The sequence below is a fragment of the Arachis stenosperma genome, chromosome 9 (assembly GCF_014773155.1).
Source record: "Arachis stenosperma cultivar V10309 chromosome 9, arast.V10309.gnm1.PFL2, whole genome shotgun sequence".
NCBI lineage: Eukaryota > Viridiplantae > Streptophyta > Magnoliopsida > Fabales > Fabaceae > Arachis > Arachis stenosperma.
Genome location: NC_080385.1, coordinates 99,018,343 through 99,044,898, shown reverse-complemented (window position 1 = coordinate 99,044,898; position 26,556 = coordinate 99,018,343). Strand labels below are relative to the sequence as shown.

The window sequence follows — 26,556 nt, the reverse complement described above, 5'->3', positions numbered from 1 at the left end:
GAATGACGATGACTTTTAAACCATAAAAAAAAAGGTTAAATTTTTTATATATGTTCAATCATTTTTCTGTAAACACAACAGAGAATATTTAAAGTTTCTCATTTCTTTTTCTTTCAGAGGTACACCTAAAGAATTGTTAAAATAACAATCTTTAAGTTTTTATTTTGAGATAATAATTTAGTTGATTAAATGTTACATATCAAAGTTAAACTGAGAATCAAAAAAATTGAGAAAAAGAATTTTTAAGCTTAGTCTCATGAATCAATCTTTCAGTTAAGTATGAAATCTAATTCAAATTTAAATCACCTTTCAATGCATTTAAATCATTTAGAATACAAGACAAAAATCTCTCTTAAAAACAACAAAAAAACATAAATTAAACTTAAAGAATTAATAATTTCATTCTATTAAAAATTAACAGAACTCTTCTTCTTAACGAAAAAGAATTAGTGATTCATTGTTCTGAAAATTATAAACAAGAAGGAAATAAGTGTAAGTAAAAAAAAAATATAAAAAGTAAAAAAATCCTTAAGTGTCTAACCTTGCGAGTTACATACTACTCCCACTTACAAATGTAAATTCAAATTTTCTTCAAAGTACAATTGAAATTACATTTCTAACTAACTCATGATCTTTGTGTTTGCATTTTGGATCTTTTTTCTTCAGGAATTATGGGTCAGCTTGTTGAATGAAGAAAAGATTGAGTGGTATGCCATGCAAGTGTCACTTTGCTGGCACGCCCAAAATATTAAAGCTTTGGTTCTTCTATGTGATTTTTGTCCAGCGTGCCACGCTAGAGACATGCCCAACCACACGCCAGAGTTGAAGAGTTGGTGTGCGACTTTGGAAGCCACGCCTTTGGCACGCCTTTGATGGAGGATTGGCATGCAACTTGAGAAGGCTCACTCAAGTTGAAGAGTTCATAATGTTTTCCCAGTATGCTACGCCCTTCACACGCTCAAAATGTGTTTCAGGAAAAACGGCCCAACGTGTCACGCCGAGTGCACATCCAACGCACGCCCAATTTGAGTTTTGGAAGGATTCGCAGGCGTGTGGCTTTTGGCACACCAGCCACACACCATAGTGCACATCCACTTGGTTAAGTTTTGCTCCCTCGGAAGTTGGCCTAGCGTGCCACTTCCCAGGTACGCCATATTGCATGCCCGTTAGAGAGAGGAGTTGGTTCTAGGGCGTGTCACGCCACAATGCATGCTAGTGTTGATGAATGCTTGAGACACCTGAAAATGTTGCCCGACATGCCACGCAAGAGACACGTCCAAGGGCATGCCGATGAGGTCTTGTGAGGGCATGTGGCTTTTGGCATCCAGGATTGAAGACTATTGGAGGTGCCTTCTGGAAAAATTGCCCAGTGTGCCATGCCAGAGACACGTCCAGGGCCACGCCAATATTGGTGAGATTTTGCTCTCTCTGGAGATGTTGCCCGACGTGCCACTTCCGAGGCACGCCATAGCGCATGCCAGTGTTAATGAGAATTGACTTGAGGGCGTGCCACGCCACACACACGCCTAGGGGCACGCCAAACTTGGTCTTGTATAATGCTTGAGGTTGGGTGGCTTTTGGCACGCCAGCCACATGCTATAGTGCACGTGCTTGCTCCAGGTGCTTCAAAGGATCTGGTGCAGAATTCAAAATCCACAAACTAAGCGAAAAGTGCGCTATAGTAATACTTCAGGTGAGTGAGGATCGATCCTAGGAAAATTGATGGACTAAGCAACTATAGTCGAATGACCCACTTAGTCAAGCAAGTAGAAAATGGTGTTTAGAGGTTCAAAAGCATTAAATAGTAATTCAGAGAGTAAGAACGCAAACAACGAAATTAGTGTGAAAAGTATATGAGAAGATAGTTAAAGTTTTAGAGTTATTTATTCTTTCGAATTAAGATTTCTTACCAATTATTTTAATCATGCAACATTCATTTCATGGCAAACTGTAATTGACTAAATCTTAATTCCTTAATGATTTAGTCTCCTCTAACCTAATCAACCGTCAATTTCTTGGTCACTTAATATAAATTACAGGGTTAGGTTCAATTCTAGATTATTGGCCACAAAAAACCCTAATCACCCAAATATAAGAGGATTATATGTCACGTATCTCATTAAGTCCAAGCAATTAGAGGTTTAGGAGAAATTTACTTTCAAGCTATTATTCGAGTGAGATAACTTTTTCAAGAATCAACAAGAATTCATGTAGAATGAGAATTATTTTCCAATATATCAAATTCATGAGATGAAGAACAAAAGTAATCCTTGAAATTAAATCAATTTTTTCATCGGTGCTAGCAACCCATACCCAACTCTTCCAATCTTTTTTTTCTTGCTATCACTGACGCTACTCAATATCAGATTTTTCAGTTTGGATCAAGAATTTACTTGCCAGGTACACAACAGAATGTCGTTCTCACACTCAAATATCACTCCATTATCACTCTTTCTCATTCGACAATTTGAATACACACTTACAACTAAATATCCACTATTACTAGATATTTTGGCTTATTTTCAGAAGAAATAAATAGAGAAAAAGTAGTAAAATATTTGTGGAGAATACAAAGATCCTTTTATAGTTGCTGAAAATTTGTCTTTTAAGTATCTCGTTTACAATGTATTTTGGTCAAAACACTATAAATTATTTATTTTGGTAAATAAAATATTTATTTTATTTATTTAATAAAAAAACCCGAATATACACTCATCTTGAATAAAACTCATATACGCAACCGAAGCAACACGTGGCGCCTAAGTGAGGCACGGTAACAAAAAAACAGCACCGTTAGTCAGGTACCGCACCCAAAATCAGTTGGCGCGAAACTCCACGCCAACACGCAGTGCCACTCACCCTCTCCACATTCACCTTTCTCAAAGAAACTAGGGTTCAAGCATCGAAAATCTTCACATAAAAAACCTCGTGAACTTTTTCTGTTTCTGTAAAAATGGTTTCGAAGGGTGACGTGGCGGACGTCGGCGAAAACAAGAAGCAGAAGAAGAGAAAGAACAATGAAGGAGAAACCGAAAGGCAACGACGTCGTCGAGAGAAAGAAGAATCTAAAGTGAAGGAAAAACTTTCTTTGCAAAAGCAAGCCGATATCATGCACAAGTTTCTCAATAGAACCAAAACTAGCGATCGAAATGACCAACACCTCAATACAAAGATCGAAACTCCGTTTGATTCAGCTACACTATCGATGGATGCTACCCTTCATTCTGGTCCTGAATTTTCCAGTGAGGACATTCGCAAGTGAGTTTTTTTAGAATTTATTTATCTAAGATAATTTATGTTTGGTAATTACTTTAGACGCAAGGAAAGTAAATCAATCTTGTGGGATAGAATTAATTTTGAGAGCTAGAAATCAAACAACATCATAACTAGTAAAATCATCTTTACCTCTTCGCTGAATCAATTCTAAGCCTTCCATTGTATGGATTTGCAGGGCACAGATTTCGAGGTGGCATGATTTGAGTAAATCGGTTCGATCAAAGAGGAGTCAAAGGTGGGGTATACGATTGAAACCTAAGTTTGAACTTTATAAGGAGCTTAAGCTTCGAGCTACTGTAAGAGTGGCTCATTATGGTGACTTGATATTGGAGGAGCATGCAGAACGTTCTCTTCTTGATGTGAAGATGAACCAGCATGGGAAACAGTTATTTCAGTTTGATCATAGTCCAAGACCTGCCTTTTATGGTATTTGGGACAAGAAAAGGTGACGTTCTTCTACTTCCTTCGTGGATGTCAGTTCCTCTATTAGAACCTTTCCTGTAAGTAACTTGGAATAGAAACATATTCAGGCCTTTCTACAAATGAGTATTCTTTTTTTCTTCTTTTTTTCCTTACCTCTTATCTTTCTTTACATTTCTATGGTATCTTTTTTCTATGGAATATACTTACTTTGCTATAAAGAAGTGTTATCTGATGAGTGGTGTTATTAATGTTGTCCATCACATGTTTGTTGCTATATATATTGCTACATCTAGAGAAATTGGAGCCGAGATTCCTTTATTGCTTTTATTGATTTTGAAATTGCTTATACGCACTTTATTTCCAGTCAAGTTGTTGGACCACGCCATCCTTTTAGGAAGGATTCCAGCTTGGATTATGATGTCGACAGCGACGAGGAATGGAAAGAGGTACTTAAAATCCTTGTATTCAATTTAAATAAATGTATGATGGATCTTATTTGCTGATTCTTTCTTTTCTAGGTGGATCCTGGTGAAAGCCTGTCAGGTTATGACCAAGATGAAGAGGAATGTTCAACATCTGATTATGAAATTTGTGGTGGGTATTTTGTTCCTGATGGATATCTCTCAGAAGATGAGGTACAGTATTGGTGCTTATATTGTTGCATTTGCTATTTGGATTTTCTCATTTCAGTCATTGGAAGTACGTAAGTGACTTCCTCACAAAAAAAAAAAGTATGAGTGATTTTTGGTGTGTTGCATTTATGCATATTTACTTGCCAATTCCAAGGGCAATCATACCTTGAGTACCTGAACTGTTTTTTTAGAAAACTATTTATTAAATGTAGGGTGCACATGTGGATAAAATGGAAACAAATGTTGACATTGATGGAGGTGAGAACTTACCAAAAGGCAAGGATGATGTAGAGAGGAATGAGTTCTGTGCTTTGCTTCAACAACAGAAGAATCTAAATAATTTGATAAAGATTGCTCTTGGAAAAAATAAGCCATTGATTATAACAAATTTTGTGCATGAGATGAGATCGGTTCAAGATAATGGTACTATTAAGTCAGAGCAGATTTGGTTGCAATACTTGAGTTCTCATGTAATTTCTGCCATAGATATATCTGTGAATCATTTTCAAGATGAGGACCAAAAACACTCCAGCGGAGGCAGTGTCGCTCCAGTATGTGATGATGATGCTATTCCGGAATCGAATCTTCCTCTCATTGTAAGTTGTGCATTTTTTAATTGTATCAGTATCCTTGGGAAGCTGCATGGTTTGAGAAGGCTTAAGATCAACATTTCTTTATAATGATAATTAGGAATTTAGGATTTGGGTTAGTGTTATTTTCAGAGGCTTTAGTCACAATCATCTTATGTTTCCCATAATTGGTTTGTTACGATAGCCCATCCCTTTTTGTGTTGCTCTTTTGAATTTGAAGCTAATCTGTGGAGCTGCATTCAAATATATCAGCATATAGTGATATTTTTTTTCAGGTGGCTGCCATTCAGACTTATCCTAGGAGCTTAAGTAAAGTGTTGAAGTCTTTGAAACGAAGATTTCCTTCTGCCTCAAAAGATTTACTGAAGGATAAAGTGCATGAGATATCAAACTATGTTGATAACTGTTTGCAGGTTTGTGAGAGTGGAGATTCCAAATTCTTGTGAGTACTGCTAGTTTTTATGATGTGAATAATCAAAAGATAATAGATTGGATTCTGAGAAAAGGGAAAATATTCAAGGACTAATAAATGGATACAGCTGTCAATGATAAATGCTGACATTAGACTTGTTATTGAATATTAGCCTATAGTGGATTCATCATGTTTGAAATTTTAACATCGAATGACACCTGTACAGTTATGAACCCATCCTAGGTGTGTTAAGTAGGATTGTTCCCTGAAGGATAAAACCTTGCATCTATTGTGGGTTTTCATGAACTTAACCCCAATGATCAATTTTGGAGTTGATGACCTATAGTGGCTAAATACAGTGTGGCAGTGATAAGTTTTGAATTGTTTGTAGATTATTTTTATGAACATGATTCAGATGAACCAAAAGCCACCTATTGTGGTTATTAGAATTGTCAACCAAATCTGGCAAATTGGATTTGCCATCTCTTGATCATATTTGCAGTCAGGAAAAGGAATTCTTATGTTGTCTTTAACTCGAAGATTAGATATTTTTAATTTATGTACAGTTTTCACCAGACGGAATCTTCTAATAAGATTAGTCCAAAGCATTTTAAGAGTAACTTTTTCCAAACCCTTGTTCTCATAATAAAAAAAAGTTAACATTGCATAATTAAGCACTGATTGCTTGTGTTAGGGTTAATATATCAAACCAGATCATATTTCATCCTTTTCTGTTGGTCATTAGAATGGTCTTGTGTAAGGATTTTGCTGGAAAATAACTTTGGTAAACATCATCTGATTTCAAGAAAATCTTGATAAAAAGATTTTTAATAAGAATTGTTTATGCATCAACATGAATTTATAAATTTGTAAATATGGTTTTAGAGGGGAAAAAGAAAGGCAAAAAGACTAAACAAACAACAACAAAAAAAACTCTAATACCTATATTTATTTTAGTGATGTTTATTGCTTTTGCAAATGCTTAGAAAAATTAAAACATGCTCAAAATATGTGTTTTAAAAGCTTTTCAAGAAGCTTATCCAAGCAACTGCAAAATACTAGAATGGTTCTTATTTGAACAGCAACATAGCACATAAGTGTTGATTTTGTGCATCATTCTTAAATTATTGTCATGCCCCTTTGAATTTGATTTTGATTTTTTTAATAAAAGCCAACTCTATCTTGATTGAGTATGACTAGGACCTCGTTCGTAGCTATGTTGAAGTTATGGTTTCATTTTTGACCAGGTGAAGAAAGAAGTTCTAGTTAAGCTTGGTCTAGGTAATTTTCATTGTCTCAAGCACTTGACTATTGACATCAATTCTTTCTGCAGATATTTTTCTTAACTAAATTTTTTGGTTGCACTGATAGATCAGGGTTGTTCAAAATCGGAATCAAGGAGCAGGACTGTGCATTCTTCAAGAAGTTGTTTTCCACCTACTAGTGACATCCTGAAACCTGGTGAAATTCTAATCCTGTCATCCCAATAATCACGCTATGTTGTTCATGAATTAGTGCAGAGTTATTCTTGTAATCTAGAAGGTCCTTTTTCAATAGGATATGATTGGTTTGGGATATTAAACTCACCTTGAGGATGATACTCCTGTCCTTTAACATTGTTTTCTTTTCTATGGGGCATGAAATATAGATGGTAAGCATATAAGTGTAGGGAATGCATGAGATTTTATCTAATTATCAAAAATGAGAAGGAAAATTATATTAAAACCCTAAATCCTAAATGTAATGACATGTTTGGCATAAATGAGGTTTTAGAGACTTGTACTTTTATTAGTATTTTCGAATTGGCCACATGATGGCTGAAACCTGAAAGTATACTTTACAATAGGCTGGTAGTTAACTTCTTAACAGATATTTAATTTTTTTTGTTGTTATATTATTAACTGTAAATTTTGCAGGAGAGTTTCTACTGGTTCCTTTAACAAACAACGATTGCACGGCAGTTTTAACCCCTTTTTGTTGATATATTTTAATAACTTTTAGAGTTTTCAGTAGAGTTTCTATAGGATCCTTTAACGAATATTGACCTTGCAGGTGATAATAAGAAAAATCATACCTAGTAACTCAACTGCAAAAGAATGGAGATTCAGCATATTTTTAGAGAAGCAAATGTGGGTGGTTGACATTTTGACTATAACAGCTATTTGAGAATAGCTAAGGATTTCTTTTTGTATATATGCAAACATCCTTTCTTTGAATTCACTGATGTCACTAACTAGTAATTCTCCTCTGTATTGCTCTCTGTTGTTTTTTTGGGATGTATAGCTAGATGTATAGTGATTAGGCCAGTTTAGTTGCAGAATACTAGTTCTCCTTTAGCTTTTTGTATGATACTTCCAATACGATTCCCGTTTGACAAAGGCACAAGTCAGATGGTTTTAGCTTTATTTGTTGTATTTATAGGTGTCACCAATTCTTTTCAAGTTTTAGACCTTATATAGGATGTCTTCTACTATTTTAGGTTTTAAAGAAAGGTAAATCGTAGTAATCTTTAGCAAGCATGAATGAACTTTCATCTTAAAGCGTGGGTGCTATTATCAGCTTATGTACTACACCATGGCTTACAAAAAGAAGGGGGGGAGGGGAGGGGAGGGGAGGGGAGGGGAGGAATGGCAGTGTACCGTGTTGCATCACTATTTCCTTCTTATGGTATTCGAGAACTTCTTTTAGTATTGACCAAAGTGCATATCGATATTTGAGCTTTTGGTTTTGTTTATTTGTTCAGAGTGTGATGATGGAGCATTATTCTAAATCTCCCCCCTAGGCATTCTTCTTAAATCTTAATACTTCAAAGAAGTAAAAAGAAAATGAATTGTATGTCTTAAAATATTAAAAAGGTAATTACTTCTTCATATATTAGTAATTGAGAGGAAAAACAATTTAGATAAATTTAAATAACATAAGGTTTGGATGTAGTATTTTATGTTTGATAATAATTGATAAAAAAAAAAAAAATAAACAGTGATTCTCAAGTACTTTTAGCTGTCAATAATGATCATTACAATTTACAATGTTGGTTCCCCGTGATCGTTTCATTACAATAAATTCTTATTGGTCTTATCGAAGAACCAACATATTATGCATTACCCTTAAAACCTAAAACATCCGAAACGGAAGAAGAAAACTTTGCTGTATTATCAATTGCAATAAGCCAATAATGGCCTCTTCTTTTGCTTCAGCGTCATCAACCACTCCTTCAGCTATTATTTCCCCCAATTACACTTACAAATGCTCTTCATCATCTTCCTGTATGCTCTCTTTCCACCTTTCTCATAAAACCAAGTTACCATTGTTCACCAAGGTATAATCTCTCATATATTACTGCCACCAATTATATTTAATGGGGGTGTTGCGTTATTTTTTGACAAACAAATTGAAAAGGAATGAATATTATAATATAGATTATAGTCAATTTAACTCCATCTTCAATTGGTGGCAGATTATAGTTAATTTAGTTCCATCTTCAATTGTAGGTACCACCACCTAGTCGGATCGTATTGCCCAGAGTTAAGGTCGAACCTGATGATGTTAGTATCTTTCATTGGCCCTCAATTGAAAATGCGCTTTCGGAGGCATTATATCACCTCTTGAACAAGCTTTTGAGCTCCATTTTTGTCTCCAAAATTACTACGATCGATAGTTCCTCAAATGCTACGGTTGATAACAAAACCATTGCAGAGGTAGCAAGGAGTGTAGATAATGATGCCAAGACAAGATCAAGTGAAGGAGTTTTGGCAACTGAAAAATCAATCTCTAATTTTATAACTCATGTTGCTAGCCTTGTCAAGTAAAATTAAATCTATAAAGCGTATTTTAAGTTTGGTATTTGAGTAACTATTAGCTTTAAAACATGGTTGGACGAAAATAACGAAATTTTGTGCAGGTTGGTTGATTCAAGAGACATTGTAGAATTACAATTGAAGAAGCTTGACTGTGAAGTAATAATAAGGAAACAGGAGGCTATGCCTCGACCACAAGCTCCTACCGAGGTTGCCATGTTGAATTTGCCACCACACACCTTCGCCACCACCGGTAGTGTGACCTATCCCACATGCTCTAACCTTCCCGGTGAATCAATGATAGCACTAGAATAGATTTATAACTATCTATCAATGCAGAAGATAGATTAATTGATTCTTGAAAATCAATTCTTGTAAAAAGTGAAACAACAGTATCATAGCTTCTCATCCTCACCAAACATAAGAATCTTACCAAATTTAAGAGGAGTTTCCAATGCACATTCCTTGAATTCATCGTTAGCCACTTGAGCAAATGTTGTTTCCTTTTGTAATTTTAAGAGGTTTTGTTTTTTGCTTGTTTGTTTGTTTATTTTTTTTAACACACTCCAGTCCCTTCATGAATTTGCATACTATCTGTACGCGATGTCACTCGTACGGGTTGAGGATTGGCCGATCTTGATGGCGACAGGTTGGACTTTTGGAGTGGCTGGGTAGTACCTGCGAAGACACTCCAATACTCAAGTCATAATGGATCCAAGAGGTAGGTGAGAGTTGAGAATGTATAACGTACCTGAGAGGACCTCTGGCTTCCCTTTATATAGGTTGAGGTAGTTATCTTATCTTATGTTGTTCAGCTAAGATAAGGGAGGAATTTAAATTTGAATGTTGGGTTAGGATATTGGTGGTTATTGATTTGCTTTGGGCCATGAGGGTGGCCCAACCCAGGATAACCGGGTTTGGGGACCATTTCGAGGAAGGACCTAGAGATCAGGTCCAAAACAGTTGCCTCCGGAGCGAAAGAGTGAAGGTGCTCAGTGACGTAGCGGAAATTGGCAGATTAAGAAATTAATGTAAGAGATTAGTTGCAAGTATAGTTCTTAACTAGCAAAAATCCACTTGTCAATTTAGAAAAAGGTTGTCACAAATTTTAGAAATAAAAATACTGGGAGTATGAGTCCCAAGTCGTCTCCCAACGAGTTGCAAAAAGATGTGCTATTTTATTAATCAGAGGTTTTCCAAAATGTTTAAGTTTGATAAACAGGAATTTAAATCAGAGAATTTATGTAATTCAAATAAAAACCTTGATCGGGAGAAGATTAATCGGAAGTTCTATCCTTGTTGGATTTCTCTCAAGATCAATTGATAATTGAAGGTTGTTTCTACTTAGTTATCCTTTACTGAGTAAAGGAAAGTCAAGTAAGTTGGAAGTCTACTTCTATTCACAAGTTCTAATCCTCTCCTTTGGGAATGATTAGTGTTAGTGACTAGAGAGCCAGCCAACAATAAACCCAGTTACAATTTAGCTCTTGAGTGTTCCAACTCAAGGTTCTCCTTTTAATCAACTCCCAATTAAGTTAGAGAACTACTCAATTATCATGAATGTAAACTTCACAAAATTAAAAAGAGAAATAAAGAAAGACATGATAAACAATAATAAAAAGATCAATTAAAATTAAAAATGGTTCTTGTATTAATAAATTAAAAAAATAATCCAATTGTAACTCTGGACAAATTAAGGATATGAAAGAGTAAGCGAAAAGTAAGAAAACAAACTAGAATGATGAAGTCTTGGCGGAGGTAATAACTCTTCTCAATATCCCAATCCAAAAAGCAATAAAACAAAATTCTAAGAACTATGAATGTGTAGAGAGAAAACCTAGAGGAGGAGTAAAATCAGATCTAAAAACTAAAACTATGCGGAATGAGATTCGTCCTTAGTCTCTGCATGTTTCCTGGCTCTAATCTGCATTTCTAGGCCGAAAACTGGTTAAAACGCGGTCCAGAATCCACGCCAGCGATTTTTGTAAATTCTGCAGATCGCGCACATCACGTGACCGCGTCGTCCATGTGTTCGCGTCATCCAGCGTTTTTCCTTGCCACGCGTGCGCGTCGTCTATGCGTTCGCGTCACTCGTGCAGATTCCAATCCACGCGCTCGCGTCAGGCACGCGTTCGCGCCGCTGTGATTTTCTCCAATTTGCGCGGATGCGTGAGCCATGCATCCGCGTCGCTTCTCGCTGGTCATCTCCTCAATTTCTTGTGTTCCTTCCATTTTTGCAAGCTTCCTCTCCATTCTCTAAGCTATTCCCGCCCTATGAAGCCTGAAACACTTAACACACAGATCACGACATCGAATGGTAGAAAGGAGAATAAAAATATACAATTAAAAGATCTTTAGGAAGCAAGTTTTCAATTATAGAACAATTTTGGGAAGGACTTGTAATATCATGCTAATCATATGAATAAGTGGGTGAAAGACTTGATAAAACCACTCAATTAAACACAATATAAATCATAAAATAATGGTTTATCAACCTCCCCACACTTAAACATTAGCATGTCCTCATGCTTAGTTGAAGGAGATAAAGTAAATGAGTAGGGACATGTAAAACTCATGGAATGCAATGCAACCTATATATATATATATATATATATATATATATATATATATATATATATATATATATATATATATATATATATATATATATATATATATGAATGCAACTATATGATTCTTGTCCACTTGGTTAAAAGTAAGTAAGCTCTTCAAGACAATCATAAATCAAATTTCACTAATTCAATTTATACAGTAAGAACAGATAAAAATGCAAGAAGATAGCTCATGAAAGCAGGGAACATAGAATTTAAGCATTGAACCCTCACTGATGATGTATGTGCACTCTAGTCTCTCAAGTGTTTAGTGTAATCATTCTACTCTTCTCTAATTATGCTTTTTAAATTTTGTTCTACACCTAACCAATCAACATTTAATATACCAATGCAAACATCATGAGGTCTTTCCTAGGTTGTAATGGGGCTAAGGTAAGGGTAAGGGTATATATGGCCAAGTGAGCTTATAAATTGAATCTTTAATTAACCTAAGCTTTCACCTATCATATATATATTCTACATAACTTCAAATTTCATACCTAGCTACCAAAAATTTCACTTTCACATTCCATACTCATGTATTAACTTTTATTTTAATTTTATCACATATGCATTGATCTTTTATTGACTTGGCATTGGGGTAATTTTGTCCCCTTATTTGTTTATTTATATATTTTTATTTTTTTATTTTTTTTATTTTTTTAGAGACATAAAAACTAAAATAACATATCAATGCATATGGAATTTTTTTTTTTGATTTTCTGTTTTACATGAGTAGGTACCCAAATTTTCAATATTTTATTAAAGTAAAAACATAACACATTCCTTTATTAACCTTTGTTCCCACAATCTTCCCATACTCAATTAACACACAATTCTATCTTAAGCTAACCAAAGATTCGATTGGGATATTTAATTATTTTTCCGCTTAAGGCTAGTAATGTGGCAAAATATAGAACAAATGGGATTTAAAGGCTCAAAGTGGCTAACAAAGGTAATTTAAAGGGTAGGTTTATTTGGGATAAGTGAGCTAAACAAATAATGGCCTCAATCATATGCAAGCATATAAATATATTAAATATTGGACATATAGGATGAAACAAAATATAGATTACAATCATAGAGAAGTAAACACACAAGAAGAAAACAATTATGGTTAAATAATGTAACCATGTATTTAGACTCAAAATCTCACGGGTTGTGTGTTCTTGGCTTTTTTAAACTATGTTCCAAATACAACTTCAAGCAAATTTAACACAAAAGTTTTGATTTAAATTAGTGAAATTTTTCAAAAAAATAGGGTCTTAGAAAAAAACTTATTATCTTTTCAATCAAGTAGAACATGCATGCAATTAACCTATTACTATGCAATCTATCCTATTCTACAAAAGAAAAACTAACTAAATATCCTATTTTATTGGTGTTAAGGAAGAGAAATTACCTCCAGAAGTCAGGTACTGACCGACCTTCCCACACTTAAGGCTTTGCACCGCCCTCGGTGCCATCTGTCAGGAACAAAGGTGGGCTGGTAGCAGTATCTCCATAGTTGGGGCCGTCATGGCTCCCTGTGCTGGTAAATGAAGTGGAGTCCGGAGTGTTTGGGCCTTTGTCAGGTCTGTGGTTTCCTGTGAGTAGCTCCTTGAGGTATTTGAAACGGCGCTGGTTGCGGCACTCTCGTAGCTTCGCTTTCTGTTCTTGCCGGTCCAATCTCTCCAATATCTGATGGAGCAGCTGACTTGTTGAAGTTGCTTGTGGTGTGGAAGGAGGAATGTCTGCAGCTGGTTCTGCAGGTTGGCTGGTAGTGGCTGTTGGCGACCTGAGATATTTCCCGTTAGGGACGTACTGATCATCCCGTGGAAGCATGGCTTTGGTGTCCCCAGTCCTATAGGAGACTCCGGCTGCGGAGACGATATCTGAGACCAAGGTGGAAAAAGGTAAGTTGCCCGTAATTTGTACGTGCCCCATGGCATTTCGAATGTGTCTTGGTAGGTTTAGAGGATGGTCTGTAATGATACACCAGAGTAGAACAGCCATGTCTGCAGTGAAGGAGGACTCATGAGTTCTTGGAAAGACGTAATGGGACATAATCTATGCTTATACGTGAGCCTCCATGGTAAGTGCGGAAGCCGATATTCCCTTAGGTCGAGAACGATGGTATCCATAAATCCATCTACTGCCAGGTTGTGCGATAACTCTGAGAACGGCGTCCCAGTCAAATTGGTACGTCTGGCACTTGAGTGTGGCTTCTTGAAATGCGTCCAGTCCTTCTGGAGCAGGGGAAGATCTAAAACTCGTTGAATGGCCCCTTCTGTAATGGGGACTTGCTTCTGACCGACATAGACAGACTGCAGGGTTGGCAAGTGGAAATTGGAGTAGAATTCAACTACCCATGAAAGATTAACCTACCGTGACTATCTCTGTAGGAATCCCCATTGTCTTCGTTCAATTTGTGGCTCAACAAAGGTAGCAATGTTGGTCGGGAGGATAAGAAAGTATTCATTGTTGTAATTCCTTTTTGCAAGGATAGGGAACATCTGCTCACAGTAGCGGTTAAAAAACCGCGCAGTTTCCTTTGCTGGGAAGGCTTTTTCCTTTTCATCGACCTTGATGATCCTCTTGATTCTTTTTGTTGAGGGTTTTACTGCTGTTGAAGATGGCTCTGCCACTAATGCTCGTTTTGTTCCTCTCATTGCTGGTGGTTTGGGAGTAGCTTTCTCCTTGTCTTTCTTGGTGGCCATCCTGAAAAAGAAAAGAGAAAGTAATATGTAAAGCTAAGGGTTCGAGCAAGGGAGCGAATACAATGGGTGGTAATTAATGCACGGGAAAGAAAGATATCGTTAACACATGGTCTAGACTACATGTGAAAAGTTCATTAATTATAACAAAGTAAGTGCATGTGATGGCAATTAAATGCAAGATGTTTATTGGCATGCCGGCAAAGGCATGAGTAGCATAAATCAAGCATTCAATGTCCAAGTTAGATTACCAAGTCTGTCAAACTAACAATATGTTTGTATGGACAATTATATTTAATTAATAAAATATAAAAAGAGGTTTTGTGAAAAACAGGCATTAAAGTAGGCTAACATAAAAGTAGTGCATGATTCTATACGGGCTTTTTCACAAACACTTAGCATGCATGGTAAATAAGGTATTAAAAGGATTAAATTGAACATGCAAGCAACCCTATAAAAAGTAATATATAATTGTTAAACAATTCCTTAATAATCCACAAGCAAAATATAGAAAATAATGACCCAAATAAATTTCCAACACCAATAAAAAAGGGTTTAAAAAGAAAAAGGGAAAAGAAAACATAGATAATAAAAGTAAGAAGAAAAAGAAGAAGAAAACATAAAAATAAGAATAAGAGTAGAAAAGTAAAGAAGGAAGAAGAAAAGAAAAACCTTGATAATGGTGGTGAAAAAGAGGAAGTAGAAACTGAGAAAGAAGGAAGAAGGAAGAATGGAGAAGAAAGAAATAAGAAGGGATAAGAAAAATTAGGATTTGGGGAAGAAAAGATAAGATATTTGGCTTATCTGGATAAGCTGTGCGCCGCATGTGACGCGGACGCGTGAGTGACGTAGTCGCGTGGTGTGCGGAGTTGTCAAGTGACGCGAACGCGTAAGTCACGCGGTCGCGTGAGTTGATTTGTGCGATTGGCGCAAGAGCAGCCTCGCATTCGCGCAACTCTCTCTTTGAAACTCATTTTGCCAAATTTTAGGGTGACGCGTTCGCGTGGTTAACGCGATCGCGTGAATGGCCATATTTTGAAAACAACGCGAACGCGTGAGGCACGCGTTCGCGTAAGTGAGCTTGTGCTTCTAGCATGGGTCTAGCCCCATTCCAGCCCAACTTACTGCCATACACCCATTTACGTCGATTTTACAGAGACACGCGTTCGCGTGGGTGATGCGGACGCGTTGGGAGGCTAGTTCGCAAACGACGCGAACGCATTAGTGACGCGGTCGCGTGGGCGAGTTTGTGCCAAAGGCATGCCTCCAGCCACACTTTCGCGTGACTCTCTGTTCAATCTAGTTTTCTTCCCAACGCACATATGACGCGGACGCGTCAGCGACGCTTACGCGTTGCGTGCATTTTTTTATGCAAATGCAGATGTAAACTATATGCACTAATACTGAGAAGAGTTATTGAAAAGGGAACTAAGGAGAGGGAAAAGAATGATCATACCATGGTGGGTTGTCTCCCCCCCAGTACTTTGCTTTAACGTCCTTAAGTTGGACGCTCCACCAGCTCAGTCTTCTGCTGTGGGTGGATCTTCCAAGAGGAAGATCTCTAGCTCCTTCTTTTTCACCATCTTCTCGCCATGATATAACTTCAAGCGATGTCCATTGACCTTTATAAGTTCAGAGCTTGAAGGATGGCTCAAGTGGAAAACTCCGTATGGTTCGGCCTTCTCTACTCTATAGGGACCTTCCCATCTTGACCTCAACTTGCCTGGCATGAGCCTTAGTTTGGAGTTGTAAAGGAGGACTAAGACCCCAGGTTGGAACTCTCTCCTCTTAATGTGCTTATCATGCACAGCCTTCATCTTTTCCTTGTACAGCCTGGAGTTCTCATAAGCTTCTAGGCGAAGGCTTTCTAATTCTTGCAGTTGCAACTTCCTTTCAGCTCTGGCTTTCCCAAATCCCATCTTGCACTCTTTCATTGCCCAAAAGGCTTTGTGCTCTACCTCAACTGGAAGGTGACAGGCTTTTCCATAAACTAAGCGGAAAGGACTCATCCCAATGGGTGTCTTGTATGTTGTTCTGTATGCCCAGAGTACATTTTGTAGCCTGGTGCTCCAGTCTCTTCTATGAGGTTTGACTATCTTCTGCAATATATGCTTTATTTCTCTGTTAGACACCTCGGCTTGTCCATTAGTCTGGGGATGGTAGGCTGTTGCTACTTTATGAATTATCCCATGCTTTTTCAGTAATCCTGTTAGTCTCCTGTTACAAAAATGGGTGCCTTGATCGCTCACGATTGCTCGTGGTGATCCAAAGCGACAAATGATATGGTTTCTAACAAACGAAACAACAGTTTTAGCATCATCAGTGCGTGTAGGAATTGCTTCCACCCATTTAGAAACGTAATCTACAGCTAACAATATATAAAAGTAACCATTAGAATTTGGAAATAGACCCATGAAGTCAATGCCCCAAACATAAAAAATTTCACAGAAAAGCATAATCTGTTGAGGCATCTCATCCCTATTGGATATATTACCAAACCTTTGGCAAGGGGAACAAGATTTACAAAATTCAGCAGCATTTTTAAAAAGAGTAGGACACCAGAATCCACAATCTAGAATTTTTCTAGCTGTTCTTTGAGGGCCAAAATGTCCTCCACTCTCAGATGAGTGGCAGGCCTCTAAAATGGACTGAAATTCTGATTGAGGCACACACCGTCTAATTACCTGGTCAGCACCACACCTCTATAAATATGGATCATCCCATATATAATATTTGGACTCGCTTTTCAGCTTGTCTCTTTGATGCTTAGTAAAATTTGGAGGAAAAGTGTGGCTAACTAGATAATTAGCTAAAGGTGCATACCAAGGGACTACTTCAGATACTGCTTGCAGGTTATCAAATGGGAAATTATCATCTATAGGAGAGGAGTCATCCTTAACGTGCTCAAGGCGACTCAAGTGGTCTGCCACTAGATTCTGGGTACCACTCCTATCCTTAATTTCTAAATCAAATTCTTGTAGTAGCAATATCCAACGTATAAGCCTTGGTTTAGAATCCTTTTTAGGCAATAGATATTTTAGAGCTGCATGATCTGAGTACACTACTACTTTAGCACCAAGTAAATAGGCTCGGAATTTATCCAGAGCAAAAACAATAGCAAGAAGCTCTTTCTCAGTAGTAGTGTAATTGGACTGAGCAGCATCTAAAGTCTTAGACACATAAGTAATTACAAAAGGATCCTTACCTTTACGCTGAGCCAGTGATGAGCGGATAATTTATAAGCTTTTTGGCATTGTTTTTAGATAGTTTTTAGTAGGATCTAGCTACTTTTAGGGATGTTTTTATTAGTTTTTATGCAAAATTCACATTTCTAGACTTTACTATGAGTTTGTGTGTTTTTTTGTGATTTCAGGTATTTTTTGGCAGAAATTGAGGGACCTGAGCAAAAATCTGATAGGAGGCTGACAAAGGACTGCTGATGCTGTTGGATTCTGACCTCCCTGCACTCAAAATGGATTTTCTGGAGCTACAGAACTCCAAATAGCGCGCTCTCAACTGCATTGAAAAGTAAACATCTAGGGCTTTCCAGAAATATATGATACTCCATACTTTATTCGAGTTTAGATGATGCAAACCGGCGTTCAACGCCAGTTTCATGCTGCATTCTAGAGTAAAACGCCAGAAACACGTCACAAACCAGAGTTAAACGCCAAAAACACGTTACAACTTGGTGTTTAACCCCAAGAGAAGCCTCTGCACGTGTAAAGCTCAAGCTCAGCCCAAGCACACACCAAAGTGGACCCCAGAAGTGGATTTTTGCACTTAGACTTATTCCTGTAAACCCTAGTAACTAGTTTAGTATAAATAGAACTTTTTACTATTGTATTAGACATCTTTAGCTTTCCTTAGATCATTTTTGGAGACTATTGATCATGTTTGGGGGCTGGCCATTCGGCCATGCCTGGACCTTGATCACTTATGTATTTTCAACGGTGGAGTTTCTACACACCATAGATTAAGGTGTGGAGCTCTGCTGTTCCTCGAGTATTAATGCAATTACTATTATTCTTCTATTCAATTCAGCTTATTCTTGTTCTAAGATATTCACTCGCACTTCAACCTGATGAATGTGATGATCCGTGACACTCATCACCATTCCCAACCTATGAATGCGTGCCTGACATCCAACTCCGTTCTACTTTCGATTAAATGAGTATATATTGGATTCCTTAATCAGAGTCTTCGTGGTATAAGCTAGAATCTATTGGTAGCATTCTTGAGAATATGGAAAGTCTAAACCTTGTTTGTGGTATTCCGAGTAGGATTCAGGGATTGAATGACTGTGACGAGCTTCAAACTCGCGAGTGTTGGGCGTAGCGATAGACGCAAAAGAATCACTGGATTCTATTCTGACATGATCGAGAACCGACAGATGATTAGCCATGCTGTGACAGAGCATTTGGACCATTTTCACTGAGAGGATGGGAAGTAGCCATTAACAACGGTGAAGCCCTACATACAGCTTGCCATGGAAAGGAGTAAGAATGATTGGATGAAAACAGTAGGAAAGCAGAGATTCAGAAGGAACACAATATCTTCATGCGCTTATCTGAAATTCCCATCAATGAATTACATAAGTATCTCTACCTTTATTTTATGCTTTATTTCTCTTTATTTCGAAAACCATTATAACCATTAGAATCCGCCTGACTGAGATTTACAAGATGACCATAGCTTGCTTCATACCGACAATCTCCGTGGGATCAACCCTTACTCACGTAAGGTATTACTTGGACGACCCAGTGCACTTGCTGGTTAGTTGTGCGGAGTTGTGACAAAATGTGATTCACGTTTGAGAGCTCCAAGTTTATTGGCGTCATTGTTGATGATCACAATTTCGTGCACCAAGTTTTTGGCACCGTTGCCGGGGATTGTTTGAGTTTGGACAACTGACGGTTCATCTTGTTGCTCAGATTAGGTAATTTTCTTTTCAAAAAGTTTTCAAAACATCTTTCAAAATTTTTTCTTCTTTTTCGTTTTTCAAAAAAATTATATAATTTTCGAAAAACCCAAAAAAATTTTAATAAAATCATAAAAACCAAAAATATTTTGTGTTTCTTGTTTGAGTATAGTGTCAATTTTTAAGTTTGGTGTCAATTGCATGTTTTAAAAACTTTTGATTTTCAGTTGCTTGGGGACAAGCAACAATTTAAGTTTGATGTTGTGATGAGCGGATAATTTGTACGCTTTTTGGCATTGTTTTTAGTATGTTTTTAGTATGATCTAGTTAGTTTTTAGTATATTTTTATTAGTTTTTAGTTAAAATTTACTTTTCTGGACTTTACTATGAGTTTGTGTATTTTTCTGTGATTTCAGGTATTTTCTGGCTGAAATTGAGGGACCTGAGCAAAAATCTGATTCAGAGACTGAAAAGGACTGCAGATGCTGTTGGATTCTGACCTCCCTGTACTCGAAGCGGATTTTCTGGAGCTACAGAAGCCCAATTGGCGCGCTCTCAACGGCGTTGGAAAGTAGACATCCTGGGCTTTCCAGCAATATATGATAGTCCATACTTTGCCCAAGCTTTGATGGCCCAAACCGGCGTTCAAAGTCACCTTCAGATCTCCCAGCGTTAAACGCCGAAACTGGCACCAAAGTGGGAGTTAAACGCCCAAACCGGCACAAAAGCTGGCATTTAACTCCAAGAAGAGTCTCTACACGAAAATGCTTCATTGCTCAGCCCAAGCACACACCAAGTGGGCCCGGAAGTGGATTTTTATGTCATTTACTCATCTTTGTAATTCTTAAGCTACTAGTTCCCTATAAGTAGGACCTTTTTACTATTGTATTGGAGGTCTTGGAATCGAGGTAGCTATCTTTAGTCTTATGCTATCATAGATCATGGGGCTGGCCTCACGGCCATGCCTAGACCTTGTTCTTATGTATTTTCAACGGTGGAGTTTCTACACACCATAGATTAAGGTGTGAAGCTCTGCTGTACCTCGAGTATTAATGCAATTACTATCGTTCTTCTATTCAATTTCGCTTGTTCTTATTCCAAGATATCACTTGTTCTTCAACTTGATGAATGTGATGATCCGTGACACTCATCATCATTCTCACCTATGAACGTGTGACTGACAACCACCTCCGTTCTACCTTAGATTGGGTGAATATCTCTTGGATTCCTGATACACGATGCATGGTTGATCGCCTGACAACCGAGCGCTCGCCTGACAAACGAGCCAGCCATTCCGTGAGATCAGAGTCTTCGTGGTATAGGCAAGAACTGATGACGGCATTCAAGAGAATCCGGAAGGTCTAACCTTGTCTGTGGTATTCTGAGTAGGATTCAATGATTGAATGACTGTGACGTGCTTCAAACTCCTGAGGGCGGGGCGTTAGTGACAGACGCAAAAGAATCACTGGATTCTATTCCGGCCTGATTGAGAACCGACAGATGGATAGCCGTGCCGTGACAGGGTGCGTTGAACATTTCCAATGAGAGGATGGGAGGTAGCCACTGACAACGGTGAAACCCTTGCATAAGCTTGCCATGGAAAGGAGTAAGAAGGATTGGATGAAGACAGTAGGAAAGCAGAGAGACGGAAGGGACAAAGCATCTCCATTCGCTTATCTGAAGCTCTCACCAATGATATACATAAGTATCTCTATCTTTATCTTTATGTTTCATTCATCATTTATACCCATTTGAGTCTGCCTGACTAAGATTTACAAGGTGACCATAGCTTGCTTCATACCAACAATCTTCGTGGGATCGACCCTTACTCGCGTAAGGTTTATTACTTGGACGACCCAGTGCACTTGCTGGTTAGTTGTGCGAAGTTGTAGTGATCACGATTTCGTGCACCAAGTTTTTGGCGCCGTTGCCGGGGATTGTTTCGTGTATGGACAACTGACGGTTCATCTTGTTGCTTAGATTAGGTATTTTTCAGAATTCTTAAGAATGAGTTCTAGAGTTTCATGATGATCTGTTGAAGTCTGGCTGGCTGTGAAGCCATGTCTAATCTTATTGGACCGAGGTTTCAACTGATCATCACAAGAGCTTGTTGATTTCTATCAATCTTGCTATTGGAGCAATGATCTGCTAAGGCTTGGCTGGCCATTGGCCATGTCTAGTGTTTTGGACCGAAGCTTTCTTTGAAAGCTTGGCTGGCTGTGAAGCCATGTCTAATTCCTGGACCGGAGTCTTAGACTAGCATTGCAATGATTCCTGGAATTCAAATTAAGAATTCTAAAACCTTTTTTTTCTTCTTCCACTTAATCTTCGAAAAATCCAAAAAAATTTTCAAAATCAAAAAAACCAAAAATATTTTATGTTTCTTGTTTGAGTCCAGTGTCTAAATTTTAAGTTTGGTGTCTTGCATGCATTGTTTATTTGATCTTGGTTCTATTTTCAAGACAATAGTACAGGGAACTGAAGATTCAGAACATGCAACAGAGGAATTACACAGAAAAAGCTGGGCGTTCAAAACGCCCAGTGAAGAAGGACAGACTGGCGTTTAAACGCCAGCCAGGGTGCCTGGTTGGGCGTTTAACGCCCAAAAAAGTAGTGCATTGGGCGTTAAACGCCAGAATGTGCACCATTCTGGGCGTTTAACGCCAGGATGGCACAAGAGGGAAGATTCTGTTTTCAATGCAAATTTGTTTCAAGTTTTCAAAGTTTTTCAAAATCAAATCTTTTTCAAATCATATCTTTTCAATCAAATCTTTTTCAAAATCAATTTCTTTCCTTTTTCAAAGATACTTGTTAACAATTAATGATTTGACTCAACATTTCAAGTATGTTGCCTTTTCTGTTGAGAAAGGTTTAATGTTTGAATCATATCTTTTCTTGTTAGCCAAGTCATTAATTTTTAAAATCAAATCTTTTTAAAATTGTTTTCAAATCATATATTTTCAATCATATCTTTTTAAAACCATAATTTTTCAATCATATCTTTTTCAAACTAGTTTTCAATCATATCTTTTTAATTTCTTACTTCAAAATCTTTTTCAAAAATCACTTGACTTCTTTCCCACTTTTTGTTTTCGAAAATTATCAATCAATTTTTTTAAATGTTTTTAAAATCTTTTACTTTATTTTCAAGAATTTCTTCTCCTCTTCTCACATCCTTCTATTTATGGAGTATCACTCCTCCTCAATGCACAATTCGAACTCTGTCTCACTAAGTTCGAATTCTTCTCCTTCTTCCTTCTATTTTTCTTTTCCTCTGACACCTCAAGGAATCTCTATACTGTGACATAGAGGATTCCACATTTTCTTGTTCTCTTCTCTTTCATATGAGCAGGAACAAAGACAAAGGTATTCTTGTTGAAGCTGACCATGAACCTGAAAGGACCTTGAAGCGAAAGCTAAGAGAAGCTAAAGCACAATTCTCTATAGAGGACCTGACAGAAACCTTCAAAGAAGAAGAATCCATGGCAGCCAAAAACAACAACAATGCCAACAATGCAAGGAAGGTGCTGGGTGACTTTACTGCACCTACTCCCGACTTCTATGGGAGAAGCATCTCTATCCCTGCCATTGGAGCAAACAACTTTGAGCTTAAGCCTCAATTAGTTTCTCTAATGCAACAGAATTGCAAGTTCCATGGACTTCCATTGGAAGATCCTCATCAGTTCTTAGCTGAATTCTTGCAAATCTGTGACACTGTCAAGACTAATGGGGTTGACCCTGAGGTCTACAGACTAATGCTATTCCCTTTTGCTGTAAGAGACAGAGCTAGGACATGGTTGGACTCACAACCTAAAGAAAGCCTGAACTCTTGGGAAAAGCTAGTCAATGCCTTCTTGGCAAAGTTCTTTCCACCTCAAAAATTGAGTAAGCTTAGAGTGGAAGTCCAAACCTTCAGACAGAAGGAAGGAGAATCCCTCTATGAAGCTTGGGAAAGATACAAACAATTAATCAGAAAGTGTCCCTCTGATATGCTTTCTGAATGGAGCATCATAGGTATTTTCTATGATGGTCTCTCTGAACTGTCCAAGATGTCTTTGGATAGCTCTGCTGGAGGATCTCTTCATCTGAAGAAGACGCCTACAGAAGCTCAAGAGCTAATTGAAATGGTTGCAAATAACCAATTCATGTACACTTCTGAAAGGAATCCTGTGAACAATGGGACAAATCAGAAGAAAGGAGTTCTTGAGATTGATACTCTGAATGCCATATTGGCACAGAACAAGATATTGACTCAGCAAGTCAATTTGATTTCTCAAAGTCTGTCTGGAATGCAAGCTGCACCAGGCAGTACTAGGGATGCTTCATCTAAAGAAGAAGCATATGATCCTGAGAACCCTTCAATGGAAGAGGTGAATTACCTGGGAGAACCCTATGGAAACACCTATAATTCTTCATGGAGAAATCATCCAAATTTCTCATGGAAGGATCAACAGAGACCTCAACAAGGTTTCAATAACAATAATGGTGGAAGAAACAGGTTTAGCAATGGCAAGCCTTTTCGATCATCTTCTCAGCAACAGACAGAGAATTCTAAGCAGAACCACTCTGACTTAGCAACCATGGTCTCTGATCTAATCAAAACCACTCAAAGTTTCATGACTGAAACAAGGTCCTCCATTAGAAACTTGGAGGCACAAGTGGGACAGCTGAGCAAGAAAATTACTGAACTCCCTCCTAGTACTCTTCCAAGCAATACAGAAGAAAATCCAAAAGGAGAGTGCAAGGCCATCAACATGGCCGAATTTGGAGAGGAAGGAGAGGCAGTGAACGCCACTGAGGAAGACCTCAATGGGCGTGCACTGACCTCCAATGAGTTCCCTAATGAGGAACCATGGGAATCTGAGCCTCAAAATGAGACCACAGAGATTCTAATGAATTTACTTCTGCCATTCATGAGCTCTGATGAGTATTCCTCCTCTGAAGAGGATGAGTATGTCACTGAAGAGCAAGTTGCTAAATACCTTGGAGCAATCATGAAGCTAAATGACAAGTTATTTGGTAATGAGACTTGGGAGAATGAACCTCCTTTGCTCACCAAAGAACTGGATGACTTGTCTAGGCAGAAATTACCTCAAAAGAGACAAGATCCTGGGAAGTTTTCAATACCTTGTACCATAGGCACCATGACCTTCAAGAAGGCTCTGTGTGACTTAGGGTCAATTGTAAACCTCATGCCTCTCTCTGTAATGGAGAAGCTAGGGATCTCTGAGGTACAAGCTGCAAGAATCTCACTAGAGATGGCAGACAACTCAAGGAAACAAGCTCATGGACTTGTAGAAGATGTCTTGGTGAAAGTTGAAGACCATTACATCCCTACTGATTTCATAGTCCTAGAGACTGGGAAGTGCATGGATGAATCCATCATCCTTGGCAGACCCTTCCTTGCCACAGCAAAGGCTGTGATTGATGTTGATGGAGGTGAACTGATCATTCAAGTGAATGAAGAATCCTTTGTGTTTAAGGCTCAAGGATATCCCTCTGTCATCATGGAGAGGAAGCATGAAGAGCTTCTCTCAAAACAGAGCCAAACAGAGCCCCCACAATCAAACTCTAAGTTTGGTGTTGGGAGGCCCCAACCAAACTCTAAGTTTGGTGTTGAACCCCCACATTCAAACTCTAAGTTTGGTGTTGGGAGGTTCCAACATTGCTCTGAGCATTTGTGAGGCTCCATGAGAGCCCTCTGTCAAGCTACTGACATTAAAGAAGTGCTTGTTGGGAGGCAACCCAATGTTATATTTTATCCATTTTCCTTTGTTATTTTAATGTTTTCTGTAGGTTGATGATCATGAGAAGTCACAAAATCAATTGAAAAAGCAAAAACAGAACGAAAAACAGGAAGAAAAACAGCACACCCTGGAGGAAGGCCTTGCTGGCGTTTAAACGCCAGTAAGAGTAGCAGTTGGGCGTTTAACGCCCAGTCTGGCACCATTCTGGGTGTTTAACGCCAGAAAAGGGCACCAGACTGGCGTTAAATGCCAGGAAAGGGCAAGAACCTGGCGTTAAACGCCAGAAATGGGCACCAGCCTGGCGTTTAACGCCAGAATTGGCTCAAAACGCATTTTTGCATGCCATTTGGTGCAGGGATGACTTTTCCTTGACACCTCAGGATCTGTGGACCCCACAGGATCCCCACCAACCCCACCACCCTCTTTCTTCTTCACCACTCACATCCATCCTTCATAAAACCCCACCTACCTCACCATTCAAAAATTCAAACCACTTTCCCTCCCAAACCCACCCATAATGGCCGAACCCTACCCCTCCCCTCACCCCTATATAAACCCATCTTCACTCCTTCATTTTCACACACCTTAAACACTACTTCTTCCCCCTTTGGCTGAACCACATAGCCTCCTCCATCTCCTCCATTTTCTTCTTCTTCTACTCTATTCTTTCCTCTTTTGCTCGAGGACGAGCAAACCTTTTAAGTTTGGTGTGGTAAAAGCGTTGCTTTTCGTTTTTCCATAACCATTTATGGCATCCAAGGCCGGAGAAACCTCTAGAAAGAGAAAAGGGAAGGCAAAAGCTTCCACCTCCGAGTCATGGGAGATGGAGAGATTCATCTCAAGGGTGCATCAAGACCACTTCTATGAAGTAGTGGCCTTGAAGAAGGTGATCCCCGAGGTCCCTTTCAAACTCAAAAAGAGTGAATATCCGGAGATCCGACATGAGATTCGAAAAAGAGGTTGGGAAGTTCTCACCAACCACATTCAACAAGTCGGAATCTTAATGGTTCAAGAGATCTATGCCAATGCATGGATCACCAAGAGCCATGATCAAAGTGTGAACCCGAACCCAAAGAATTGGCTTACAATGGTTCGGGGGAAATACTTAGATTTTAGTCCGGAAAATGTGAGGTTGGCATTCAACTTGCCCATGATGCAAGGAGATGAACATCCTTACACAAGAAGGGTCAACTTTGATCAAAGGTTGGACCAAGTCCTCACTGACATTTGTGAAGAGGGCGCCCAATGGAAGAGAGATTCAAGAGGGAAGCCGGTTCAATTAAAAAGGCATGACCTCAAGCCCGTGGCTAGAGGATGGTTGGAGTTTATCCAACGCTCAATCATTCCCACTAGCAATCGGTCTGAAGTTACTCTAGACCGGGCCATCATGATCCATAGCATCATGATTGGAGAAGAAGTAGAAGTTCATGAGGTTATAGCCCAAGAACTC

General features: G+C 38.3%; 2 protein-coding genes and 1 non-coding gene across 7 annotated transcripts; 2 read left to right on the top strand and 1 right to left on the bottom strand.

Annotated features, from left to right (window-relative positions):
• The first annotated feature begins 2,848 nt into the window (after positions 1-2,848).
• Positions 2,849-7,784, top strand: LOC130951606 (chromatin assembly factor 1 subunit FAS1-like). 5 transcript variants are annotated; one of them, XM_057880302.1, is made up of 9 exons: positions 2,849-3,258; positions 3,452-3,721; positions 4,064-4,145; positions 4,218-4,334; positions 4,544-4,927; positions 5,197-5,334; positions 6,581-6,614; positions 6,705-6,794; positions 7,386-7,784. In XM_057880302.1, the coding sequence occupies exons 1-9, from the start codon at positions 2,954-2,956 to the stop codon at positions 7,409-7,411; spliced, it is 1,446 nt and encodes a 481-aa protein (XP_057736285.1). In that variant the 5' UTR covers positions 2,849-2,953; the 3' UTR covers positions 7,412-7,784. The 5 variants fall into 5 exon arrangements, with proteins under 5 accessions (XP_057736285.1, XP_057736284.1, XP_057736286.1 ...); XM_057880301.1 differs by lacking the exon at positions 7,386-7,784 and having other exon boundaries at positions 6,705-7,348; XM_057880303.1 differs by lacking the exon at positions 7,386-7,784 and having other exon boundaries at positions 5,197-5,363; positions 6,705-6,746.
• Positions 7,785-8,508: 724 nt separating this feature from the next.
• On the top strand, positions 8,509-9,557 carry LOC130949766 (biotin carboxyl carrier protein of acetyl-CoA carboxylase 1, chloroplastic-like). Its single transcript, XM_057878403.1, has 3 exons — positions 8,509-8,652; positions 8,825-9,138; positions 9,235-9,557. The coding sequence occupies exons 1-3, from the start codon at positions 8,509-8,511 to the stop codon at positions 9,443-9,445; spliced, it is 669 nt and encodes a 222-aa protein (XP_057734386.1). The 3' UTR covers positions 9,446-9,557.
• A 13,689-nt stretch (positions 9,558-23,246) lies between these two features.
• LOC130952881 (small nucleolar RNA R71) lies at positions 23,247-23,354 on the bottom strand. The gene has a single exon (XR_009075057.1). It is a non-coding gene; the product is annotated as a small nucleolar RNA R71 (small nucleolar RNA).
• Between the last annotated feature and the right edge of the window lie 3,202 nt (positions 23,355-26,556).

Bases quoted from the DNA above. Each gene is read 5' to 3' on its own strand.
- LOC130949766 (XM_057878403.1), top strand. From the start codon at position 8,509: ATGGCCTCTTCTTTTGCTTCAGCGTCATCAACCACTCCTTCAGCTATT. The intron at 8,653-8,824 runs GTATAATCTCTC...CTTCAATTGTAG, and splicing joins AGTTACCATTGTTCACCAAG to GTACCACCACCTAGTCGGAT. The intron at 9,139-9,234 runs GTAAAATTAAAT...AATTTTGTGCAG, and splicing joins CATGTTGCTAGCCTTGTCAA to GTTGGTTGATTCAAGAGACA.
- LOC130951606 (XM_057880301.1), top strand. From the start codon at position 2,954: ATGGTTTCGAAGGGTGACGTGGCGGACGTCGGCGAAAACAAGAAGCAG. The intron at 4,146-4,217 runs GTACTTAAAATC...TTTCTTTTCTAG, and splicing joins GCGACGAGGAATGGAAAGAG to GTGGATCCTGGTGAAAGCCT. The intron at 6,615-6,704 runs GTAATTTTCATT...TTGCACTGATAG, and splicing joins TCTAGTTAAGCTTGGTCTAG to ATCAGGGTTGTTCAAAATCG.